The 22780-nt window shown below is 47.3% G+C and overlaps 1 protein-coding gene across 2 annotated transcripts in view; it reads right to left on the bottom strand.

Annotated features, from left to right (window-relative positions):
- Positions 1–22780, bottom strand: part of ACMSD (aminocarboxymuconate semialdehyde decarboxylase) — a 65598-nt gene that overhangs the window by 25951 nt on the left and 16867 nt on the right. For both annotated transcript variants that reach the window (XM_006117070.4, XM_006117071.4), the window contains exons 4-5: positions 13847–13896; positions 4732–4968 (exon numbers count right to left, since the gene is read on the bottom strand). In XM_006117070.4, the coding sequence (XP_006117132.1) occupies positions 4732–4968; positions 13847–13896 (287 nt within the window). The remainder of the gene's footprint in view (positions 1–4731; positions 4969–13846; positions 13897–22780) is intronic.

Here is a 22780-nt window from a genome sequence, read left to right as displayed (position 1 = left end):
ACATACCCTCAAAGCCCACCATAGCAGCAGATTGAGGTTTGTCTGTGCTACAGAACTACACTAAATTAGAGCACAATCTCAACTAACTAACACAGTTAGTTAGTTAACTAACACAGACCAGCTGATATGGTAATGAACGTGACTGCCTACATTGCCTTCAAAGTTGTGTTCAATTTATGTTAGTTGTATGTTAGGTTATGTTCTAACCTGGTGCAATTTTTTCAATTAAGAGAATCCCATGGAAAGAACTCCTGCACCCATGAGGATGGTAGTATTTATCCTTCAATCCCTGATCCTTACTCCAATTCTCACTCTGATTCAAAGGTCTCTTTAAGGACTGTAAAATTGGGCCCTTAAATTTTGTCATTTAAATAAAATTTTCTTCAGATTTAACTGTTTGGTACAATAATGCCTGTCACATTATTTGTATCTGTGTCTTACTGCAAAGTTTAGCTTAGTGCAAATTAACAGTCTGCTTGATTAGTGATGGGCAAAATATGGATCTGGCCCACCAAACTACTGGAGTTAGTCTTTCACCATCCCCTGCACCCCTCAAAGCAGCTGGCTATGAAGGCCATGTGATCGCTGTCCCCACCTCCAGCAAAATCTTGCAACTCCCATTGGCTGGAAACTGGCCAATGGGAGCTGCCTGGGCTGTGCTTGCAATGCATGCAGTGTGTGGAGGCCCCCTCCCAAAGTTTGTGCAACACATAGAAAGCACATGGCCTATGCAGCTGGCCGCTTTGAGTGGTGTGCAAGCATGCAGCAGGCAGGGAGCTAGTCTAAGGGTCCTGCAGGGCTGCTGGACAGAAGCTTCCTAAAGTAAGCGCCTCCCAGCCAGAGCCTGCACATGGCACCCCACCCTTTTCTCCTCCTAACCGTCTGCCCTCTCCCCGCACCACAGTCCCAATCCCAGTCCCTTTCCAGACCCTATTCCCCCTCCTCTACCACTCTTCCAAGTCAGACTCCTCTCCTGCATTCATACCCCTTTCCAGACCCTGTACCCCTTATTGCACCCCCAGTCCTCTGCCCAAGGAATTATGGATCAGCCCCCCACTTGGCCCCATTTAATTAGTTAAATTTTTAACTGGTTAACTAATTAAACAGGATTTAACATCTCTGTGATGGGCCAGTGGCGGCCCGCACTAGAGCGGGGTGGGGTAGCGGCTCCAGCCCCAACAGAAAGCCCAGGAGGTGCTGCGCAGTTGGTGGACCGCCAGAACACCGCATCCCCCGAGCCCAGCGCGGAGCGGAGTTCCGCGGCCGGGGCAAACTGCGCCAGTTGACATGCTGGCCCGGACGTGCACGCCCGAGGCAGGGGACGCCAAGATGCAACCCCGCCTCCTGCAGCCCTGCGCAGGGATGCCGGCAATGCCAGGGCGGGGCTGAGAAGGGCGGCGTGACCTCCGGCGGGACGTTTAAAAGCTGCGCCAGAGCCGGAGCAAAGAGGAGGACACCGGGGAGGCAATTTCTCCCCCCCCCCCCCGGCTGAGACGGGAAGCTGGGACTCCAGAGGAGCCACGGGACGGACTCTTGCATCTCCCCAACGGTGAGGTAAGGGCTGATGGTCTGACGCCAAGAACCGCTGATTCAGGGGAGGCTAGGAAACAGCCTGGGGCAGGGCCGTACTAGTGCCCGTGGGCTGACGTGTTACGGGGTGGGACACCGTCAGCCGGGTAAGGGTCGAGACCCAAACCCTTAGAGCCCCGGGCTGGGATCCGGTGGAGAGGGAGGGCCCGGGTCCCCCTAGCCACCCCTTTTATCCCTCCATGTAGCACACAATGTTGGAAAGGAGCGAACGGGTGCAAGGTGGTCGGGACCACCACCACGAGAACTGTGGTGACCTTCCAAGGTGCCCCGAGAGGGGGAATCAGGGACGCAGGACTCGCTGGGCCCCGATGCCCCTCCCGCGGGTGGCACAGGAGCTCGCGCCCATTTAACCGGTGACTTTATGGCAGTGGTCTCCAACCTTTTTACATCCAAGATCACTTTTTAAACGACAGACCAAGCTAAGATCTACCACCCCGCCCCTTCCTTGAAGCCCCGCCCTCTCTATTCTCCTCCTCTCCATCACTTGCTATCCCCAATCCTTATACTGCTGCTTTTTTAAAAAGGTTTTTCCAACATTTGGAAGAGGTTTTTCAACATTTGGAAGTGGTGCTCAGCCAGGGTGCACCACTCTCCACGTGGGCTGGTGCTGAGGGGGAGCTGCCTGGCCAGCTGGCTGTGGCCTTCAGCCTGGAGGAGGCTGAACTGCGCTCCAGCTGATCGGGTGACTTCCCCTCTGTGCCTGCCCACATGGAGCTTGGTGCACGCTGGCTGAGCGCCATGGTCAGCTGGCCGGGAAACTGCTTCTCTTCACTCCCGCCCAGCTGCCCTACGCTCAGCCCGGGAAGCTTGCTCCAGCACACCGGGCGGGAGCGAAGAGAAGTGGCTGCCCGGCCAGCTGGCCATGGCGCTCAGCCAGTGTGCACCAAGCTCCACGTGGGAAGGTGCAGAGGAGAAGCCACCGATCAGCTGGAGCGTGGGGCAGCCTCTTTCAGCTGAAAGCCACAGTCAGCTGGCTGGGGTGTTTCAGCCCTTCCAACCTCCCAGCTCCCACCATTCCTTGCAGCTACTCACCTGTGTTGTTGCTCGGTGAGTAGCTGCTCCTCAAATGAGGAAATCTAATGTAAATTTACTGCGCAGGTGCGCAGTTCAGAGAGGGCTCAAGAGCTACTCTTAGAGCCCCTGAGATCTACCGGTAGATCGCGATCTACTGGTTGGTAACCACGGCTTTATGGCATTCAGACAGAGGGCTCTCTGGGCCGTAACCCCAGATCGGGGATTGCACGCTCTCACCCAGAACTAGATCCGTCACAATCTCTAATAAGGATTAGGATTATATTTGTAAAGAAAATATTCCATTCAGTAAGTGGCTTGATGGAATGATATAAGTCTAGGTCAAATATAGCTTTTCTTCATCATCTTTACAAGAGTATTTCTGTATGTGGAATTATTGTGGGAGGCAACTTCCTTTATATGTTCCAACATATACTGATGGATGTAATCGTTCCTATAAGGTGGAGATTGATGACAGACTGTGTGTGACCAAGAGGCTGCACTAACAGTTCTCAAGTCAATTGAACTGAAAAATAACCCCCATGAATCAGTTTCAAGATGACAATTATAATAATCTGTGACATATATACAGAATGTTCATTGATTAAACCCAGTAATTCAAACAAATGATGGTACCCATCTGGACCTCACACTATTTTTTTTAAATACACCCTTTACACTCAATTTATAATCTATAAATTCAGGTGAGAATTTTTGATGATGTTTACTCAATTCTGTGTGGCACTTAGCTTCCAAGGTTATTATGGCTAGATCCAAAACCCATAGAAATCTATCACAGTCTTTTCAAATGCTCCAGTTGGTTTTGGTTCAGACTATGGCTACCTAGGAAATACGTTAGATACGGTTCCAAAATTAAATGATTGAGGTTCAGATTTTCCAAACAGCCATCAATGGCAAGTAAGAGAAAATGTGATGCCTAACTCCTTTGGTCACTTTGGAACTCACAGTCTTAAACTGTTCATTCTTTAATTCCAAATAGACACAAAAATAATCATAGCACTAACACACAATCAACTCATCAGTATTTGTGCAAGAGAGCGTCTATACTGGCATGTGCCTTTGTGCAAAAGATTTGCTTTTGTGCAAAAGCATCCGTGCCAGTGTAGACGCTCTCTTGCGCAAGAAAGCTCCGATGGCCATTTTAGCCATCAGGCTTTCTTGCGCAAGAAATTAACGTGGCTGTCTACACTGGCCCTCTTGCGCGAGAATACTTGTACAAGAGGGTTTATCCCTGAGCGGAAGCGTCAGAGTATTTGTGCAAGAACCACTGATTTTGAATGTTACAAAGTCAGTGTTCTTGCGCTAATACCCATGGCCAGTGTATACAGGCGGCAAGATTTTGCGCAAAAGCAACAAAGCAAGCCAGTCTAGATGCCCCCCAACAGTAATAGAGATCTGCAATGACCTCCTATGACCAAGATTTCATTACATATTTTACACAAGGTGTTCTAGAACATTTGCTGACATCTCATTATGAATTATAATGTATAATTAAAGCTAAACCTATCAAAGAGCTACTTATCAGCACTCCTTACACATAGCTTCAGAGATCATCACTGAGAGTTTGCCTGAATAAAAGCCCAGTTTTGCAGTCCTTGTACACCCAGAACTCCCATTGACTTTACTGGGATTCTTGGTTGTGTAAGTAGTTGGGAATCCATCCATGAGCGCTCAATTGGATAGGCAGTCTTGTTCCTGTTCCCAATTAAACAAATGGTAAAAGCTTCCATTGACTTCAGTGGGGCTGGATGAAACACTGTATGAACAAAGTAACTTTGAAATGTGCTGTCCTTGCTTTTTAAAATTTATGATGTTCATTTATTTGCAAATTCATAACATTCAGTATTAGCTGATTCTCCCAGTCATTAGTACAAATTTATCATTGTCTCTTGTAAATGATCATTCATTGCATAAAGTTAGCTACATTAAAGAGACTTATTGTACCAAATTCTGTTCTCAGATATACTACTGCAAATTTAGATTATTTGCATTGAAATGTTTGGATTTATACTTATATAACTAGTAGCTGAATTTGTCCAAATGCCTTTTGTTTAGTTAAAATTCCATATCACAACATTCTTTGGAATAAAGTAGGAATTGTCTACTTACGGCATAGATAGGAAACAATTCTGGTGCATTCAGGTCCCATTCGTTGATATGAGATCCTATCTGCACCCCAGGAAAGCCAAGCTCATTCACACAGCGATACATTTCCTTCACAGCCAGGTCTGGTGCTTGCATGGGTAATGTGCCAAGGCCGACAAATCTCTTGGGGTACTTTTTTACCATAGTAGCTAAGTCATTATTTAATAATTGGCACAGATCTAATGTATCCTGAGGTTTGGCCTGGTATAATATTAAAAAGAGTAAATTAAAATGTAGTTCCCAAATTGTATCACCATGAAAGACATTTGAAGAAACCCAAAAGATTGCATGTAAATTATCACCAAGAAAAAATGTCACAACAAATAGTACAAGCAGAAGACTTGAAGCAAGTTTCTTGTGCCACCACTAGCCATTCTGAATAGGTGTAAGGCCTTAAGGCCAAATTCTGCTTCAAATCCTAGGGAAAAGATTGATGAGTTGGGTCTGCTTAATCTTGTATGCTCAGTCTCATGCATCTGTTGCTTCCTATCTCTCTAGGGCATATCAGGCGAGGGAGAATCTGGCCCCGTTTGCTGAAATTTTCTCAGAATTTTTTAGAGAATCTCTTAGAACACTCAAGTTGTATCTTCCTGCTGAATTGCTGGGTAGTGCTGGGTGGTGATGTAAATGGTGAAGGGAGTTACATCCATTTTCTTATCAGATTACAACCAAAGTGTAAGTAGGTGCAAATGAGCCTCCGTTTGGCATTCTGTGGGAATGTAAAATGGTTGTAACTTGTACTTTGAGAGGACAGAATGAACAGAAGAAGAAAAGCAGCATATAGGAGAGCATAAGATAAGATGCACCCCATAGACCTGACCTGAATACCAAACTTTGAATCCAAATCTCAATGGGGTTGTGTTGGTATCTGTGGTTTTGGTTCAAGTACATCTCTGCTCAAAGGGTATGTCTACACTACAGTGTTAATTCAAGTTAACAATTTGAAATAGTTAATTCGAATTAAGCTAATTTGAAATAACGCATCTATACACAAAATCTATTTCGAAATAGCGCATCCACACTGAGTGGACCCTGAACCGAAGTTAAGGCTGGCCGAACCAGTGCCGGCAGGGCATCAGGTTAGAACTTAGTGTGTGGGGCTGCTGCCTGAGGCTAACTGAGCTCCCTGCTTAAAGGGACCCTACCCTCACCTTGGACAGACAGTTCTCAGGGTTCCCCGCTTGCTTGTCTGCCTTGCTGAGGGACAGCAAAGCAATCCTGTCTTGGAGTGTCCTGACTACCCGCACTCAAGACACCACAGCACTCGGCCACATGGAGCCAGAGCTCCCCCTGGGCGTGCCAGTGCGTCTTGTGGGGTCGTTGCCATCAGCTCGGCTGCACTTGCTGCAGGATGCCATCCGGGGAGTTCATTGGGGGGCTGTTAGGATCCAGGAGGCCCTGAGGGAGAGCATCCACCCCAAGAGCCCTCAGAGCCACACCGGTCCTCCCCACTGGGTGCTCATGCCCCATTCCTCCCTCACGTCCTTCCACTTACCCCTCCCTAACTCCCCTTCCTGATGTCAAATAAAAGACACGTTTTTTATAAACACGAACTGTCTTTATTTAACAAAACTGGGGAGGGGGAATGAAACTCTGGGGAGACTGGGGAAAGGAGGCAGGAGAGGGGAGGAGAGAGGATGGGAGAGGGGAGGGGGAAAACTGGGAGGAGGGAGCTCGAAGGGGGAAGCAAGGGGAAGCTCAGCACTCAGGGGTGGGGGTCTCGTCGGGCCACATGTCTCCCAGCACAGTGGGTGCGGGGGCCTCGGCGTCCCCAGGGAGATGGGGAGGAGGGTGTGGAGGTTGAGGTGCAGGGTGTGGAGATTAAGGAGGAGGGTGAGAAAGTTGAGGAGGGAGAGGTGGGGGGGGCAGAAGTGGGAAGAGGAACAGTAGCTGGGGGGGCATCAGGTGCTGGGGTGGCACAGGGCAGCACACTCTACAGCAGGGCCTGCAAGTGTGAGCACATGACACGGTCCTGGGCTAGCTGCTCTCGGCGGAGCTGCAGGTCCTCCTGCACTCAGGCCTGGTTTGTGCGGTGCAGGGCTCACAGGGCCCCCAGATGCTGGTCCTGGTATCCCTGCCACGTGCTGCTGGTCCGGAGGAGTCCTCAGGTGCGGGAGCATGTCCCAGGTGGGGTGTGTGCCCTGCACGTGCAGCTGGTGTGGCCGGGGAGAAAGAAGGGGAGTGGTCATTTCTCCCTGGGGACGCAGTGGATGATGCCCAGCGCCCCCTGCGAGGTGGGGGGAGATGTCCCCTGCTTCTGTGTAGAGGGAGCGTGTGAAGGGAGAGCATTCTGCTGGGTCCCGCCCTGGGGTCAGGAGCATGTCAGGTCTCTTCACACATGTGTGTGCCTACTGGGCCACAGCCCCTGGGTGTCACGCAGCTGGATCCACCTACCCAAGGGTGGCATGGCACATGCTCACACGTGCACAGGTGGCTACATGATCTGTGGGAGGCATGACCCACGCGCGTAGTCCCTGGTCTCCCTCCCCGCCTCCCCCCCTGGGTAGGGGACAGTGCTGGCACTTACCTGGCATGGCCTTCCCAGACAACGCTTCCGACTCCGGTGCCAGGACAGCTGGTGGTGGCCCCTCTGCTGTGCCTGGGTCAGGGCCCTCAGCTCCTGGCTCCCTGCCTCCCAGACTGGCGCAGACCGCTCCGCCCCCCAGGATTCGGTTGAGGCAGGGAAGTAGGGGCAGGTGTCAGCCCCTGCTGCGGCACCGTCCCTGGTGGCCCTGGGGTACACCTGCCACAACTCTTTAATTTTGAGGCACACCTGCTCTTGGGTGTGCCTGTGGCCTTTTCTGGCCATGGTGGCTGCTATGCGGCCATAGACGGCCGCATTCCTCCACCTAGTGCGGAGATCATGGATGTTGGGGGCCTCCCCTCAAACCTCAAGGAGGTCCATGATCTCCGCACTAGTCCACGAGGGTGCGCGCCGTCTACGGCTCCTGGCTGGCCCCTGGGTGCTAGGGGACTGGGTGGGAGATGGCTGGCTGCCACTGGATGGCATTGTGGGGCTGCGGCTGCTGGCAGGCCTGGCTCTCGCACTTGCCCAGTGGCCAGACTCTACCCCTTTAAGGGCCCTGGGGCTGGGGGGAGAGGAGAGGAGTTTTCCTGGTTGTGCCCAGAGTGGCTACCAGGGGAAACAGGGAAGGGCCAGAGGCCTCATAATTCGAAATAAGTGTCTACACAGCACTTATTTCGAATTAGCTATTTCAAATTTGGTGTTATTCCTCATAGAATAAGGTTTACCAAATTCGAAATAAGTGCTCCACTATTTCAAATTTATTTTCAAATTTATTTTGAAATAGCAGTTTGGCTGTGTAGATGCTATTGAAGTTCATTTGAAATAACGGCTGTTATTTCGAATTAACTTTGTAGTGTAGACGTACCTAAAGACTGTAAATATTGAAACTAGGATTTTCAAGTAGTTCCTTGGCAAAGCAAATTCTCTCACTCCTGATTTCAACTCTCAACTTACTTACCTCTGTGCATATTTGATCACAGAGTCCAAATAATGTTATTGATGCAATACAAAAATAAAATAATTGGTGTGAAAGATTTCCTGTGGTGAGGAATTGTAAAGGCTCTTCTGGTGGTATTATAATAGACCTATTGCTCACACTTAAAATTACCAATCTCAGTAAATATCCTTTTACATTGTTTACCAAAGGGTAAACACTGAACAGTCCAAGTAAAAAGGGAAGTGTTTACTTGCTATATTTTCTGCAAGTGTTTCCTTATATTTTTAGTTAGAAATGAGTGTGAAGTAAAATTCCAGAGCTCTCCAAATGTTGTGTGGGCTGGAACTTGGATCCAAACCCAAATTTTGAATCTACCCTTTTTCTCTAAAATGGGCCAAACTAACCCTTTAGATTTGACTTCCCTTTGATTTTAAGGTCTTTGGGATCCTTATAGAAATGTTGCATCTCTGAAATATCTTTCATTTTAGCATAGCTGAATATTTATCATTTTATTGCTGCTGCTGGGATGATGGAAGAATGGAGTGGAGGGAGGTGGAGATGTGTGACACTGGAGTATGATGAATTTTACAGCGAAAACGCAAACAAAAGGTTTATAAAATTTAAAAGTTATTAGTGCTATTTCTAATATGGCAGCCATGATATCCAGTCAGAACTATATTACACAAATGTATTAATACCCCTATTTTTTCCTAGGTAAATTCAAGGAAAAATAAAAAATTAAACATGTATTTCAATATAGCAAATGGGACGTCATCCAACACCAAGTACTAGAAGTATGCAGCTAATTTATGGACTAAGGTGTGATTTTTTTTTTTTTTATGCAGGACATCTGTAACTGAATTTTTTATGTATTATTCAACATGATTTATGTGAACTGATAGATATTACAGGAAATGGGCCACATTAATTCCTGGTGTACTGCATTGATGCTAAATTGATAATGTCACTGAGGATGAATCTAGTCAATTATTTGCTAGAATCAACCCTCTAGAAACATTTTTTGTTTGTTTGATGAATCTGAAATAACTGTGAATCCATTCTGCCAGTCTAGTTGTGTTGTGAAGTAGGAGGTGTAATTTCAGACTCAGAGCTTCCAGGACCAATAGCTTTCCCCTGCTGAGAGTGTGGCATTTAAAAGAAAGGGAATTGTTTTTTGTAAATGTATATGTTCTATTAAAGCATATTTGTAATACTTCATCTATGCCTCCAATGTCAGTGAGATGGAAATTATCTAGGTACCCTTCTGTGGGCAAATCAGATTCTTCGTCTCAGAGGGGGTAGCTATGTTAGTTAGTGATTTTAAAAACAACAAGCAGTTCTGTGGCACCTTAGCCCTGGTCTTCACCAGGGAGTTATTTTGAAATAACTCCCCTTATTTCGAAATAACAAGTGGAGTGTCCACACTTCCAAGCCTGTTATTTCGAAATAATGGGCTGGTTATTTTGAAATAATAACTCCTGCTTTCCACGAGGAATAATGCTAATTCTGAAATAGTTATTTTGAAATAGCGGGAATGTGGATGCTCCACTGCTGCTATTTCAAAATAACTACTCCTCAGAGTAATTCAAATTAATTACTCCCTATTGCTTCCTGGGACTTTAAGTCTAGGTAGTATGTCCCCTTTAAGGGTGCAGCGACACAGGACTTTTACTTCAAAATAGCTTATTTCAAAATTTGGCACTGTCTACACAGTGCCAAATTTCAAAATAAAATGCTATTCCAACAAGTCCCTTAACTCTCATGGAAAGAGGGTTACAGGGATGCCGCAATAGAGCTCCCGTTATTTCAAAATTACGGGCATGTTTAAAGATGTGGAATTGCTATTTCGGGATACTTCCAGAATCTCAAAATAGCCCTGCTGTCTAGACGTAGCCTAATGGAGCCTGCGTTGGACTAATTTCTAGGCTTTCCCATAGCTTGGACGTGCTATTTTAAAATTACTATTTTGGGAGTTATTATTTCAAAATAAGTTATTTTGAAACAATTTCCTAGTGTAGAAATTTGGCCGTTATTCTGAATTAACAATGCAAGTGTCTACACAGCAATTCTGTTATTTTGAAATAAATTTGAAATAACAGATGGCTTATTCCAACTGCTGTAAACCTCATTCCACGAGGAATAATGCTTATTCTGAAATAGCTATTTTGGAATAGCAGTAGTCTGGATGCTGCACTGCTGCTATTTTGAAATAGCTTCTCTCCAGGGCCATTCAGACTAATTACTCCCCAGTGCCTCCTGGGGCTCTAAACTGAGGTAGCACATCCACATTAGGGAAGCCTGCCTCAGACTAATTTTGAGGCTTCCCTGTAGTGCAGACGTGTTATTTCGAAATAAGTTATTTCCCTACTTTCAAGAGATCTTCCGGAAAAGGCTTTATTTTCCGCAAGATCCCGTCTAGACTGGCGCTTTTCTCTGGCAAAACCCCGAGCCGGAAAAAAGTGGCAGCCATGTTCATGCAAATGCTGCGGGGAATATTTAAATCCCCCGCGGCATTTGCAATTCCGAAGTGTCTCATTAGCATCCCTTTTACGTAAAAGGGTGCCAATGTAGACACAGCCTTAGAGACTAACAAATATATTATATCATGAGCTTAAGTGGGGAAAAACCCACTTCATCAGATGAGTTGGAGATTCTTCTTGACTTACACCTAACCATATTTTGACAAAGCAGACTGGACAAATGGCTGCTTCCTACTAGATGCTTCAGAGGAAGGTGGAAATCCCTCATAAAGCACCTGGCTAATTCTGCAGTGCTGTGTGTGAAGGAAATGCATTTTCTTTCATTCTGGTGTAAGGAAGATGGATTTCTCTCTGGCAACATTTGAAATGTTGTTTTTATGGGAAATCATCAATTTGATGGACGGTATATCAGAAGTTTGCCTGTTTTCATCATGCAACCCAGTCCTAGATTCATACTCTGTATAGGCTCTTTCCCTGCTTCCTGTTGCTCTTCCTCAGTTCTGATATGGGGCTCCTGTTGCTGTCTTGCCCATTTGTATTAAATGTTCTTTGGAGTGGAGCTCTGCAGAATTTGCCTGCTAGCCTGTCTGTCTTCTACCACCAAAGCCACTTTGCCATATCTCTCTTTCATTGCAGAACCACCTCACCCTCACTTCAGAGTAGCTTTGCCATATTATTCTAGTGACTGATGGAATTTCCTAACTCACAGGGGGTATGTCTACACTACAAAGTTAATTCGAACTAACAGACGTTAGTTCGAATTAACTTTGATAGGCGCTACACTAGCGCTCTGCTAGTTCGAACTTAATTTGAACTAGCGGAGTGCTTAGTTCGAACTAGGTAAACCTCATTTCACGAGGACTAACACCTAGTTCGAACTTACTAGTTCGAACTAAGGGCTGTGTAGCCCTTTAGTTCGAACTAGTGGGAGGCTAGCCCTTCCCAGGTTCCCCCTGGTGGCCTCTCTGGGCACAACCAGGAAAACTCCTCTCCCCCAGCCCCGGACCCTTAAAGGGGTAGACTCTGGCCAGACGGCACTTTGCAGAAACAGCCCTGCCAGCAGTCTCTGCCCCTGACCCAGTGGCCGCAGGATGAGCCAGGCAGCCAGTGGCAGTGACGTGTCCCCCGCCCAGTCCCCCAGCACCCAGGAGCCAGCCAGGGGACATAGACGGCGCGCGGCCTCCTGGACTAGTGCGGAGGTCATGGACCTCATTGAGGTTTGGGGGCAGGCCCCCAATCTCCATGATCTCTGCACTAGTCCAGAGGAGGAACGCGGCTGTCTACGGCCGCATAGCAGACGCCATGGCCCGAAAGGGACACAGGTGCACCCAGGAGCAGGTGCGCCTGAAAGTCAAGCAGTTGCGTCAGGCGTACGCCAGGGCCACCAGGGGTGGCGCCGCAGCAGGGGCTGCCACCTGCCCCTACTTCCCTGCCCTCGACCGACTCTTGGGGGGCGGGGCGGTCCGTGCCAGCCCGGGGGACAGCGAGCCGGGACCAGAGGGCCCTGACCCGGGCACACCGGAAGGGCCACCGCAGGATGTCCCAGCACCGGAGTCAGCAGGGTCGTCCAGGGAGACCGTACTGGGTAAGTAGTTCGAATTAAGTAGTTCGGGGTGAGGGGAGGTGGGAGGGAGACCAGAGACCACGCGTGTGGGCCATGCCTTCCACGCATCACGCAAACACCTGTGCACGTGCGAGCACGTGCCATGCCACCCTTGGGCAGGTGGCTCCAGCTGCGTGACACCCAGGGTACGTCTAAACTACATGCCTCCGTCGACGGAGGCATGTAGATTAGCCAGATCGGCAGAGGGAAATGAAGCCGCGATTAAAATAATCGCGGCTTCATTTAAATTTAAATGGCTGCCCCGCTCTGCCGATCAGCTGTTTGTCGGCAGATCGGGGCAGTCTGGACGCGCCACGCCGACAAAGAAGCCTTTCTTGATCGGCACAGGTATGCCTCGTGAAACCAGGTTTACCTGTGCCAATCAAGAAAGGCTTCTTTGTCGGCGCGGCGCGTCCAGACTGCCCCGATCTGCCGACAAACAGCTGATCGGCAGAGCGGGGCAGCCATTTAAATTTAAATTTAAATGAAGCCGCGATTATTTTAATCGGTCCCGGGGAGAGCCAGACATCCTGACCATGGCCTCTGTACAAACACAGCGGCTCTGAAGGTGCAGGACATGGTCACCCTCACGTTGCGGGGTGGGAGAGAGGGCTGGGCATCATCCTCTGTGTCCCCAGGGAGAACTGACCACTTCTCTTCTTTCTCTACAGCTGCTCGTGCAGGGCGCACCACCCCACCCGGGACATGCTCCCGCACCCGCGGCCTGCTCCGGACCGCCAGCACGGAGCAGGAGTACTGGGACCAGCACCTGGGGTCCTTGGGAGCCGTGCACCGCACACTGGAGGCCTGGATGCGGGCAGACCTCCAGCTCCGCCAGGAGCAGCTGGCTGAGGTCCGAGGGCTGAGCACAAACCTGCAGGTCCTGCTGCAGAGCATGGTGCCCCGTGCTGGTCCTGCACCTGCTGCCCCCCAACTGCTGTCCCTCCTCCTACTCCTGCCCCCCTCCCACCTCTTCCTCCTCAACCCCCACACCCTCTTCCTCAATGTCCACACCCCCCACCTCAACCTCCGCACCCTCCACCCCATCCCCCCGGGGACGCCAAGGCCCACTCCCTCACCGTGCTGGGAGGCGGTTGGCTCGGCGAGACCCCCACCCCTGATCCCTGAGTTTCCCCACCCCCTCCTTTCCCTTGCTTCCCCCTTCCAGCTCCCTCCTCCCAGTTTTCCCCCTCCCCTCTCCCACCCTCTCTCTTCCCCTCTCCCAGCTCCTTTTCCCAGTCTCCAGGTATGTCTACACTACCACCCTAGTTCGAACTAGGGTGGTAATGTAGGCATACCGCACTTGCAAATGAAGCCCGGGATTTGAACTTCCCGGGCTTCATTTGCATAAGCCGACCGGCGCCATTTTTAAATGCCGGCTTGTTCGAACCCTGTGCCGCGCGGCTACACGCGGCATGGGCTAAGTTAGTTCGAATTAGCGCTGTAGTGTAGACATACCCAGGCAGTGTGGATTTCATTATTTTGCATTTTATAGTCTCTCTGAATTACAAAATTTGTTTGCAAGGACTTACCCAATAGCTGAACATTACAGGAACAGTAGAAAGGGCTTGCACAGTGACTCCTACAAAGAGGAACAAAAGTTTTTAAATATGAAAATGCAGATGATGTTTTAATCGTATGTCTGATCATAGTTTGCTCTCATGCATTACTTATGCACTATAGAGATTTGTCAGTCTATCTGCAGGAAGCAAATACATTCACAGGAGACAGACTAGAAAAAGCACATGGTTCTATAGAGCAGTGGTTTTTAATTTGTGATGGGGGGTAGGGGAGGACACTGCAGATTTTCAGAGAGGTCTGCACCTCCATACATTTTTAGGGGCCACAAATGAAAAAAGGTTGAGAACTACTGCTACAGAAGACAAAGGGAATTGTACATGATGTATTCAGGAGAAAACTAGGACCAAAAATGGGAAAAATAATATGTAGTGAGTCAGCCTAGCTCACCAAGCAAAACTGGGCACATGTGCAAAGGAAAGTACTTTTATGAGTGAATAGTAATTATTCATAACAGGATCTAGCTACTTAGCTCACTCATATAGATTTATACTTTTAGCCTTGGCAGTCCCCAGTTCAATTTCTGTTATTGGCCAAGGTGGCAGCTGTCACGTAAGTGGGTATTTGTATGGGATCTGAATGGCTATGGGCCACACATGCTTGGGATGAGCTTTCTCTGCCCAGACAAAGCATGTAACCCTCTGTTTACACACATACATTTGCCTTAATGTAGGATTATAAAACTTGGCATTTGGCTTTTAAAAATATTTTTGCTTGTCATAACAGTTTTCTTTAGGATCCCTTCAGTTCAGAGACAAAAAGCCCACAGCAGCATTCAGATGTGTGTCATCTATTGTTACATTTATCTATTAGTATTAATTTAAATACTTGTGCATGCTTATCACTCTTAACTTTTTCACTTTACTTAATTCTCCATACATGTATTTTGTCAATTAGAAAATATTTGAAGTCCCACTTAAGACAGAACAATATATATATTGGATTTGCTCCTCTCTGTGGCAACAAAAATTATTATGACAAATGCAGAAGCTTTGCATTCTCTAACAGCACCTTGAAATCAGTTACTTAAAAAAAAGAATGAAAATTATTTTTTCCAATGATTTTCTCTTTCTCTTGTTGCTGTGTTAATGATCCATGAAAACAACAGGAAAAATTTACTCCAATCTTGCAAAAATTGGTTGAGAGCTAACCATATGCTAGTGCTTGCAGGATTGGCATAACTCAATACATAAGGGAAATAGTTAAACAGAGGGCAACATGCTGTTTAATACATACTAAGTTTTTAAATACACTAAGCTGCTTAATAAATACCCGAGAAAAAACAGAGAACATATATTTTACCCCTCATTTCTTTCCCTTTTACTAATCTTACATATTACTTGAAGTTACTTTACACCAGGTAAATCATTTTCATACTGAAGTGTGAATTTTAAGTTGTCAGTGTGTCTTTGTTATGTAATAATTAACCAGTGGGAACAGAGGGAACAGGAATCTGGATTCCTTTAGGAAGCAGATTAAGTAGAGTCACCCACTTTGCTAGTAAATCACTCTTCAGTGAGTATCATTTTTGCTTCTTGTTTCCTCATACATGAGCCCTTGTTTTGTGCCCTCAAACATGAGCCCTTGTGTTGTGACTGAGACCCTTGTAGGGTTGTGTTTTCAGTAAAGAGCATGTAATGATGTGAAGTCTCAGAGAGGTAATCATGTTAGTCTATAACTATTAGCCTAGACCTGCATTTCTTAAACTGTGGGTTGCGACCCCCATGGGCAGGGCTCGATGATCGCGGCAAAAACCACTCGCCAGTCCCGTACTGCGCTTGCGCGAGACCTGCACTGCGCATATGCAAACCGCCAGTGAACGGGGCGACTGGCTGAAATCTACTCGCCATGGGTGAGTAGATAAGTGGATTTGTCAAGCCCTACTCATGGGGGTTGCGAGCAACTTATGGTGGGGTCACAGCTGGATCTGGTTTTTTTTTTAATGTAAAAATTTGTGTCTCCCCGGCATCTCAGTTGCCAGGTGTTTGGTTTTCACCCAGACCACTGCCGCGTCTGGTAGGGACGGGGGAGTGAGGAGAGCCACAGAGTCTAGTGAAGGGGGGGCAGGAGGGGACTGTTGCCGGGCGCCATGCTAGAAGGGCACTGTGCTGGATGGGAGCAGAGCGCGCACTGCTTTGGCCCACGTAACCAGCAGAAACCGGAAGCTGGCCATGTGATGCCTCCTCTACAAGCTGAGAGCTGAGGCATCCGGGCTGGGCGGTGGGAGCAGCCACTTTAAAAGTAAGATTGTTCCTCTGTGCCTGGCTCTGTGGGGAGGAGGGGGATGATTTGATTGGCACGAAAACTGATGCTGAGGATGCCTGCCTTAGGAGGAGGGGGGAGTGCACTGGGATGGGTGGGTGCTAGGAGGGACTGGCTCTGAGGCAGAGGTGAGTGGATGGGGATGGGGAGACTGGGGGGCATGGCTCAGGGGGAGGGGTGGGTACATTGGTGGTTAGTGTGCAGTCCCAAACTGGACAAAGTGGTGCAACTTTTGCTTAACAACTTTGGTTTCCACCTCCTTCTTTTTTTTTTTTTGCTTAACAGCTTTGAAGCAGTGAGGGTGGGGGGTCACACAAATTCATTTTGGACTTTAGGGGGTTGTGGTATCACAAAGTTTGAGAACCCCTGGCCTAGACAGTCTCTATAACAAACGATTAATGGACACAAATCAGATATTCAAAATGGTAGCACAAAGAAACCTTTTGGGGAACATTTAAACTTGCCCAGGCACTCATTAATGGACCTAAAAGTGACTATACTCTTAGGGTATGTCTACACAGCAAAGTTATTTTGGAATAATGACCGCTATTCCGAAATAACTTTGCGAGTGTCTACACAGGTAAACCGCTATTTCAAAATTATTTTGAAATAGTGGACGGCTTATTTCGAATTCTGTAAACCTCATTCTCCGAGGAATACCTCCTATTCTGAAATAGCTATTTCGGACTAGGAGCTGTGTAGACAGGGAATAGGGGTTAAATCAAAATAGGGACCTCCAGCCCTTCCCAGGGTGCCCTGGTGGCTTCTCTGGCCACAAACAGGAAAACTCTATCACCAAACCCCCCCCCCCCCCCCCCCCTCAGCCCTTAAAGCTGCACCCTCTGCAGGCAGGGTTTGTGGCTCTCAGCAGGCCTGACAGCCCTAAGCCACACTGAGCATCCTATGTAGCCAATTTTCCCCTTTATATAGACACATTATGGATGTTCTTGATATTTTGCTTCTCTCTTTACTCCATAGTGGGAAAACATAAACATCTTGATCTGACTCACATACATTCTCCAACAATGTGCTAGGGAACACTTTCCATGTCTTAAACAGACTATTATTGTTTCTTGTTCCAGTCACATAAAGTGGTTAAATCCCATTATTGCCTTCTTCTTAACAGAACCATATTTTACTGTACAGAAGCTTATTTATCTTTACCTATTTATCCTTTCCTGCTACAGTGTTTGAAGAGAGAGCAAACAATTGTTTAATCAGTTTCCTCACAACAGTTTATTAGAAGGTTGCAAGCTAGGTTTTCAACTGCTGGAACAGCAATGGTTAACAAGGTGAATGGTTTCTTTCTATATGCTGGTTTCTTTCTATATTGGCTCTTATATTGATGCATAGTTCCATAGCATTTGATACCACTCGTCATTTGGAATGCTATCAAATAGATTTAGCAAGAATGGCACTTGTTTTGGAAGAGATCATAGTCATCTGATTGTATGCAGTTTGCCTCTCCTGTCATTCTTTTCCCAGTGTCTCATGGGACCATAATATTGTTCAGCCATTGCCTGCTATTTTGCAGTTAATTATCCATCTTTCCTTCTTTATGAGATTCACAGAAAGATCATTTCCTCTGCTTCCACTACCTGATCAGCTTGTCTTAAATACTGGGTCACAGATGTCCAAGGATTTTTAAATATTAATTGCTACAAAAATTGAGCTATGGTTGGTTTCTGACACTCTTATATCACTACATAAATGAGTTTATAATTAATTTTTGAAAAAGTATTTCCCCCTTTCCCCATTCTTTTCTGAAAAACTATTGGTTCATCAGTGAATCACTATTGACATTCCAGAATGCACCTTTGCTGTGGCAGGCATCTCATTGCAATCCATGGTATTATTATAAAGCGATACATTATGCCTCTTCACTGAGGCAGAAAAGACCAAGAAGATTTCATAGAGGGAAAAATATTAAAGGAAGTTTAGTTAAAATTGATATTTGAGTTCAGTGCCAACTACAGTCTGGCTAGTGTGGCATTTGGACTACAGGTATGACTTAACTCAGTTTTCACATGGGCTTTGCAGTTTACAATTAAGTAAATAGTTCAATAGGGCCTAATTACAGAGCTTAAATTAATGACACCTTACCCTGCTGGTTACCAGATTTCTTTAACTGAGAGAAACTCTGCATTTTCCCTCTCAAATTGTGTCATTTTTGGTGGTTAATTTTTAGGGCCGTGATCTATCCTCAGTTTTTCTTACTCAAAATTGTGTTTGAAGTCAATAGTTGCAGCTCCATGGATGGAACAGGAATAAGAAATGGCCTGTAATTATTATTCTTTGAGAAACTCACTGGTGATTAAAGGTGACATGCAAAGCACATATAAATATATTTGTCTCTTAGTTTGCTTCTTTGTGAGGTATAAAAAAATTCCTGAGTTCATTTTTGAATGTATTATTTTTAAACCTTAAAAACATCAGGAATATAGCACCTGAATTCTCTTCTTTGGGTCTCCAGACTACAGTTTTATTCACCATTGAATTTTGTCTAATTTAAGATAATTTGTATATTTTTGGACCTTGAGTTTGTGCATTTGATTTTTTTGAAAAAATGTTTCACCTTAATAATAAAAAGGTGAAGAACTATATTCAGACTTTGAAATCTGATACATTTTTGTGCTCTGGATATCAATATCTTTTGATATTTTTCTAAAACGTGTCTTTCTAGATCTTGCTTTTTGTTTTGTCAGGAATCTCTTTATTATACTTTCTCCCCTTCCCCCCCTCTCCCGACAAATGCAAATTAAGAGATTGCCATTGTGCTTTCCTACATGAACCTGTTCCCTTAGTGCTCATTTCTGTGGACTTTTCTGGCACGATTTGATATTGTTATGGCAGGAATCACCAGCTGGTGCTATTATGCATAGTTGTATAAATTCTTATTCTTAATGCATGAGCACTGTTCAGTCATTTGAAGAAATGCTGCACTGTTAGTTTTGTAGTATAATTTATTTTGGGGAAAGCTAGTGCAAATAACGGGATAATTTGCTCTCTCCCATTGGAACAATTACCAAGGATTATGCTTCTCCACCACTGTTTAAATCAAGATTGCATGTTTCTCTGAAAGATGTGCTTTTGGAATTATTGTGGAGAAGTTCTATGGCATGTGTTATACAAAGGGCTCGACAAATACACTCGCCCGCTCGCCCGTGGCAAGTAGATTTTGCTTGCTGGCGAGTGCAGGGGCGGACTGGCCCGGTGGGCCGTTGTAACGGGCTGGCCAAAGCCCGCACTACGGGTGGCACAGCCCCATCCAATCTGCCAGCCAGTGGAGGAGCAGAGTTCTGCCGAGGAGGGGAAACTGTGGCGATTCTCAGCGCCGGGCTACCTGCGTGCAGCTGCGGCGCGAGGAGGCCACGCCGATTTTAAAGGACCACAGCAACTCGGCTCTGGCTGCGTGTCCCCAGCAGCTGGCTGTGGCGCATGGCAGAGCCAGGCCCCACCCCGCCGGCTCCAGTCCTGCCACGGCCCCAGCCCATTGTCGGCGAGAGACCGCTCCCTGCCGACCGCCCAGCTTGCTGCACCCGCCCCGCGCCCCATCTGGCTCCCGCCACCCATTCCCCACGCCGCCTCTGCACCCTGCACCCCAGATCGCCTGCTCTCCCTCTGGCTCTGCGCCGCCCTTGGACCCAGCACCCTGCTCCCCCCGATCCAGAATTCTAATCTGTACTTTTAAAGTACTTGCAATCTCTCCTACATTTGCATCCATTTAGAATCATACTCTCCACTCTGTTATCCAAGTCATTAATGAAAATATTGACTAGTATATGACTCAGAACTGCATGAGATAAGTTTTCTATCAAACTGAGAGGACCTATTAGAAGGACTCTTTAAGTATAGGTTCTCAACCTATTATGCACTTACCTTACAGTATTTTAGACCAACATTTCCCTTGTTTGATTAAGAAAATGTCCTGTGGGACTTTGTCAAAAGTGTTATTAAAATTAAGTAAGCCATATGTACTCCTTCCCCTCATCCACCAGGCCAGTAACTCTGTCAAGAAAGAAATTAGGTTGCTTTGGCCTACTTGTTCTTAAGTAATAGCCAATATGGATTTGTTATCATCCTATTATCCTCGAGGGGCCTACAAACTGATTGTTTAATAATTTGTTCCATTATGTTCTCATATATTAGACTGATGGTATATGATTCCACAGAACATGATTCTTTGTTCCCCTTTTTTAAAGATAGATACCATATTTGCCCTTCGGCAGTCCTCTGTGATGTCATCCATGATCCATGATCCATGAGTTTTTGAAGATAACTGCATGCGCCTAATGATACACACTAGTGGTCCTTTTGAAGATAAACAAAGTTAGGCATGTGCTTTCTGGATCAGAGCCTCTTGTCTCATCTGATAACTTAATTCCGCTAATTCTTCAGTTACTCGCAGTCACCCAGCAAAACCATGGTAGACAGTACAATGCAAAAATAAACTTAGCAGAATTTCCCTTTCCATTTCCCTTTCCTAATATAACCAAAACTGAGAAAGAGCTCGAACACATTTTTCTCCTTTATAGGCCACTTTTAAAACCAGGAATTCATGTTCTCCTTTTGGGCATGTCTGGGGAGTTATTTCGAAATAACAAGGCAAGCATCCACATTACCAAGCCTATTTCAAAATAATAGGCTTGTTATTTTGAAATAATAACACCTGCTTGTGAAGAGGAATAAGCTTATTTCAAAATAATTATTTTGGTAGTTATGACACCCCTGTGACGGGGCGACCCAACTCCGCACTAGCCAAGGGGAGAGCAAACTCACCTGCTGGGCTGGGAGGCCCCTCCCCTGCAGCAATGCTGGGCATGCTCCAACTGCGGGCCAGGTATAAAGGCTAGGGAGACAGCTCAGTTGAGGCAGACCTCAGGAGAGGAAGGAGCTCCTGCCCGAGCTCTGGAGCAGCTGCCGCTGCCACCTGAGCCAAAGCCACAGGCCCAGCCAACGCTGCAGCTACAGCCACCGTATCGGTCTCTGCCGCCCTGCTGTCCACAGCTTGCAGCCACCCTAGCTGCCGTCGTGTTGGTTCCCAAGCCTAACAGGTTGGTACGGTTTTGTGTTGATTTCTGAAAAGTCAACGCCATATCATGGTTTGATGCTTATCCAATGCTCTGGCTGAACGAGTTGCTCGAGCGAATAGAAAAGGCCAAGTACATTTCCACACTAGATTTCACAGAGGGGTATTGGCAAACCCCCATGACCTCTGTTACAAAAGAGAAAACAGCATCCCCAACCCCCTTTAGGCTGTACCAGTTCACAATGATGCCGTTCGGTCTTCATGGAGCCACTGCTACGTTCCAGGGCCTGATCAACCAAGTCCTGCACCCGCATGACGGGTATGCGGCTGCCTACATTGACAACATCGTGTATAGCAGGAACTGGGAGGAGCACCTTCAACATTTAGGAAAGGTGCTAGAGTCCCTGGGAGAAGCTAAGTTGATGGTGAATCCAGCCAAGTGCCACCTAGGCAAATGAGAGGTGACATATGTAGGGTACACCATGGGAAAAGGGAGAGTAAAGCCGTTAGTAGACAAAGTTCAGGCTCTCAGACCATCCCTATTACAAAGAGGCAGGTGAGGCAGTTTTTAGGGCTGGTGGGGTATTACCGCAGATTCGTGCCCAACTTTTCCGCCCTAGCTGCCCCCGTGATGGATCTGACCAAGAGCCAACGGCCTCAGGGTCCGCGGCGTGTGAAGAGGCCTTCCAGACCCTGCGAGACTAGTTGCTCCGAGAGCTCAGCCTGACTTTTCAAGGCCATTCATCCTCCAGAGTGATGCCTCTGAGATAGGACTGGGAGCTGTGTTATCTCAAGAAATGGATGGAGAGGAGCACCCGATTGTTAACCTCGGCCAGAAGTTATATCCCCGAGAAACCAGGTACTCAACAATTGAATGGGAGGCCCTGGCAGTAAAATGGGCTGTTGAAGCCCCTCAATATTACCTGCTGGGTGGTTCTTTTCTCTTAGTTACTGATCATGCCCCACTCAGGTGGCTACAAACTATGAAGGACACCAACACCCGAATAATGCGCTGGTAATTGTCACTGCAGCCTTACTCCTTTTAGATGGTCCATCGGCTAGAGAGGGCACACACGAATGCAGATTTCTTCTCCCAGAGTGGCCCAGCAGGGTGAGGAGGGGGGGAGAATCCACCGGGGAACCCCTCTTAAGGGGGGGTGATAGGGTGGCCCAACCCCACACTAGCCAAGGGCAGAGCAAACTGGCCTGCTGGGCTGGGAAGGCCCCTCACCCACAGCAGTGCGGGGCATGCTCCAACTGCGGGCCAGGTGTAAAGGCCAGGGAGACAGCTCAGTCAGGGCTGACCTCCGGAGAGGAAGGAGCTCCTGCCCGAGCACTGGAGCCGCTGCCACCTGAGCCAGAGCCGCAGGCCCAGCCAATGCTGCAGCTGCAGCCACTGTACCGGTCTCTGCCATCCCACGGTCCATGGCTTGCAGCCATCCTAGCCACTGTCACTGCACGAGCTGCTGCCATGCCAACTGCTGTCACCACACCCGACACCGCTGTTGCACCAGACGCTGGACCAGATGCCGCTGCTGTGCCTGACAACGCTGCTACCACAGCAAGATCTGCATATACAGGTGGGGCCTATGCTGGC

The sequence above is a fragment of the Pelodiscus sinensis genome, chromosome 7 (assembly GCF_049634645.1).
Source record: "Pelodiscus sinensis isolate JC-2024 chromosome 7, ASM4963464v1, whole genome shotgun sequence".
Lineage (NCBI taxonomy): Eukaryota > Metazoa > Chordata > Testudines > Trionychidae > Pelodiscus > Pelodiscus sinensis.
This window is presented reverse-complemented; position numbering and strand designations above follow the sequence as displayed.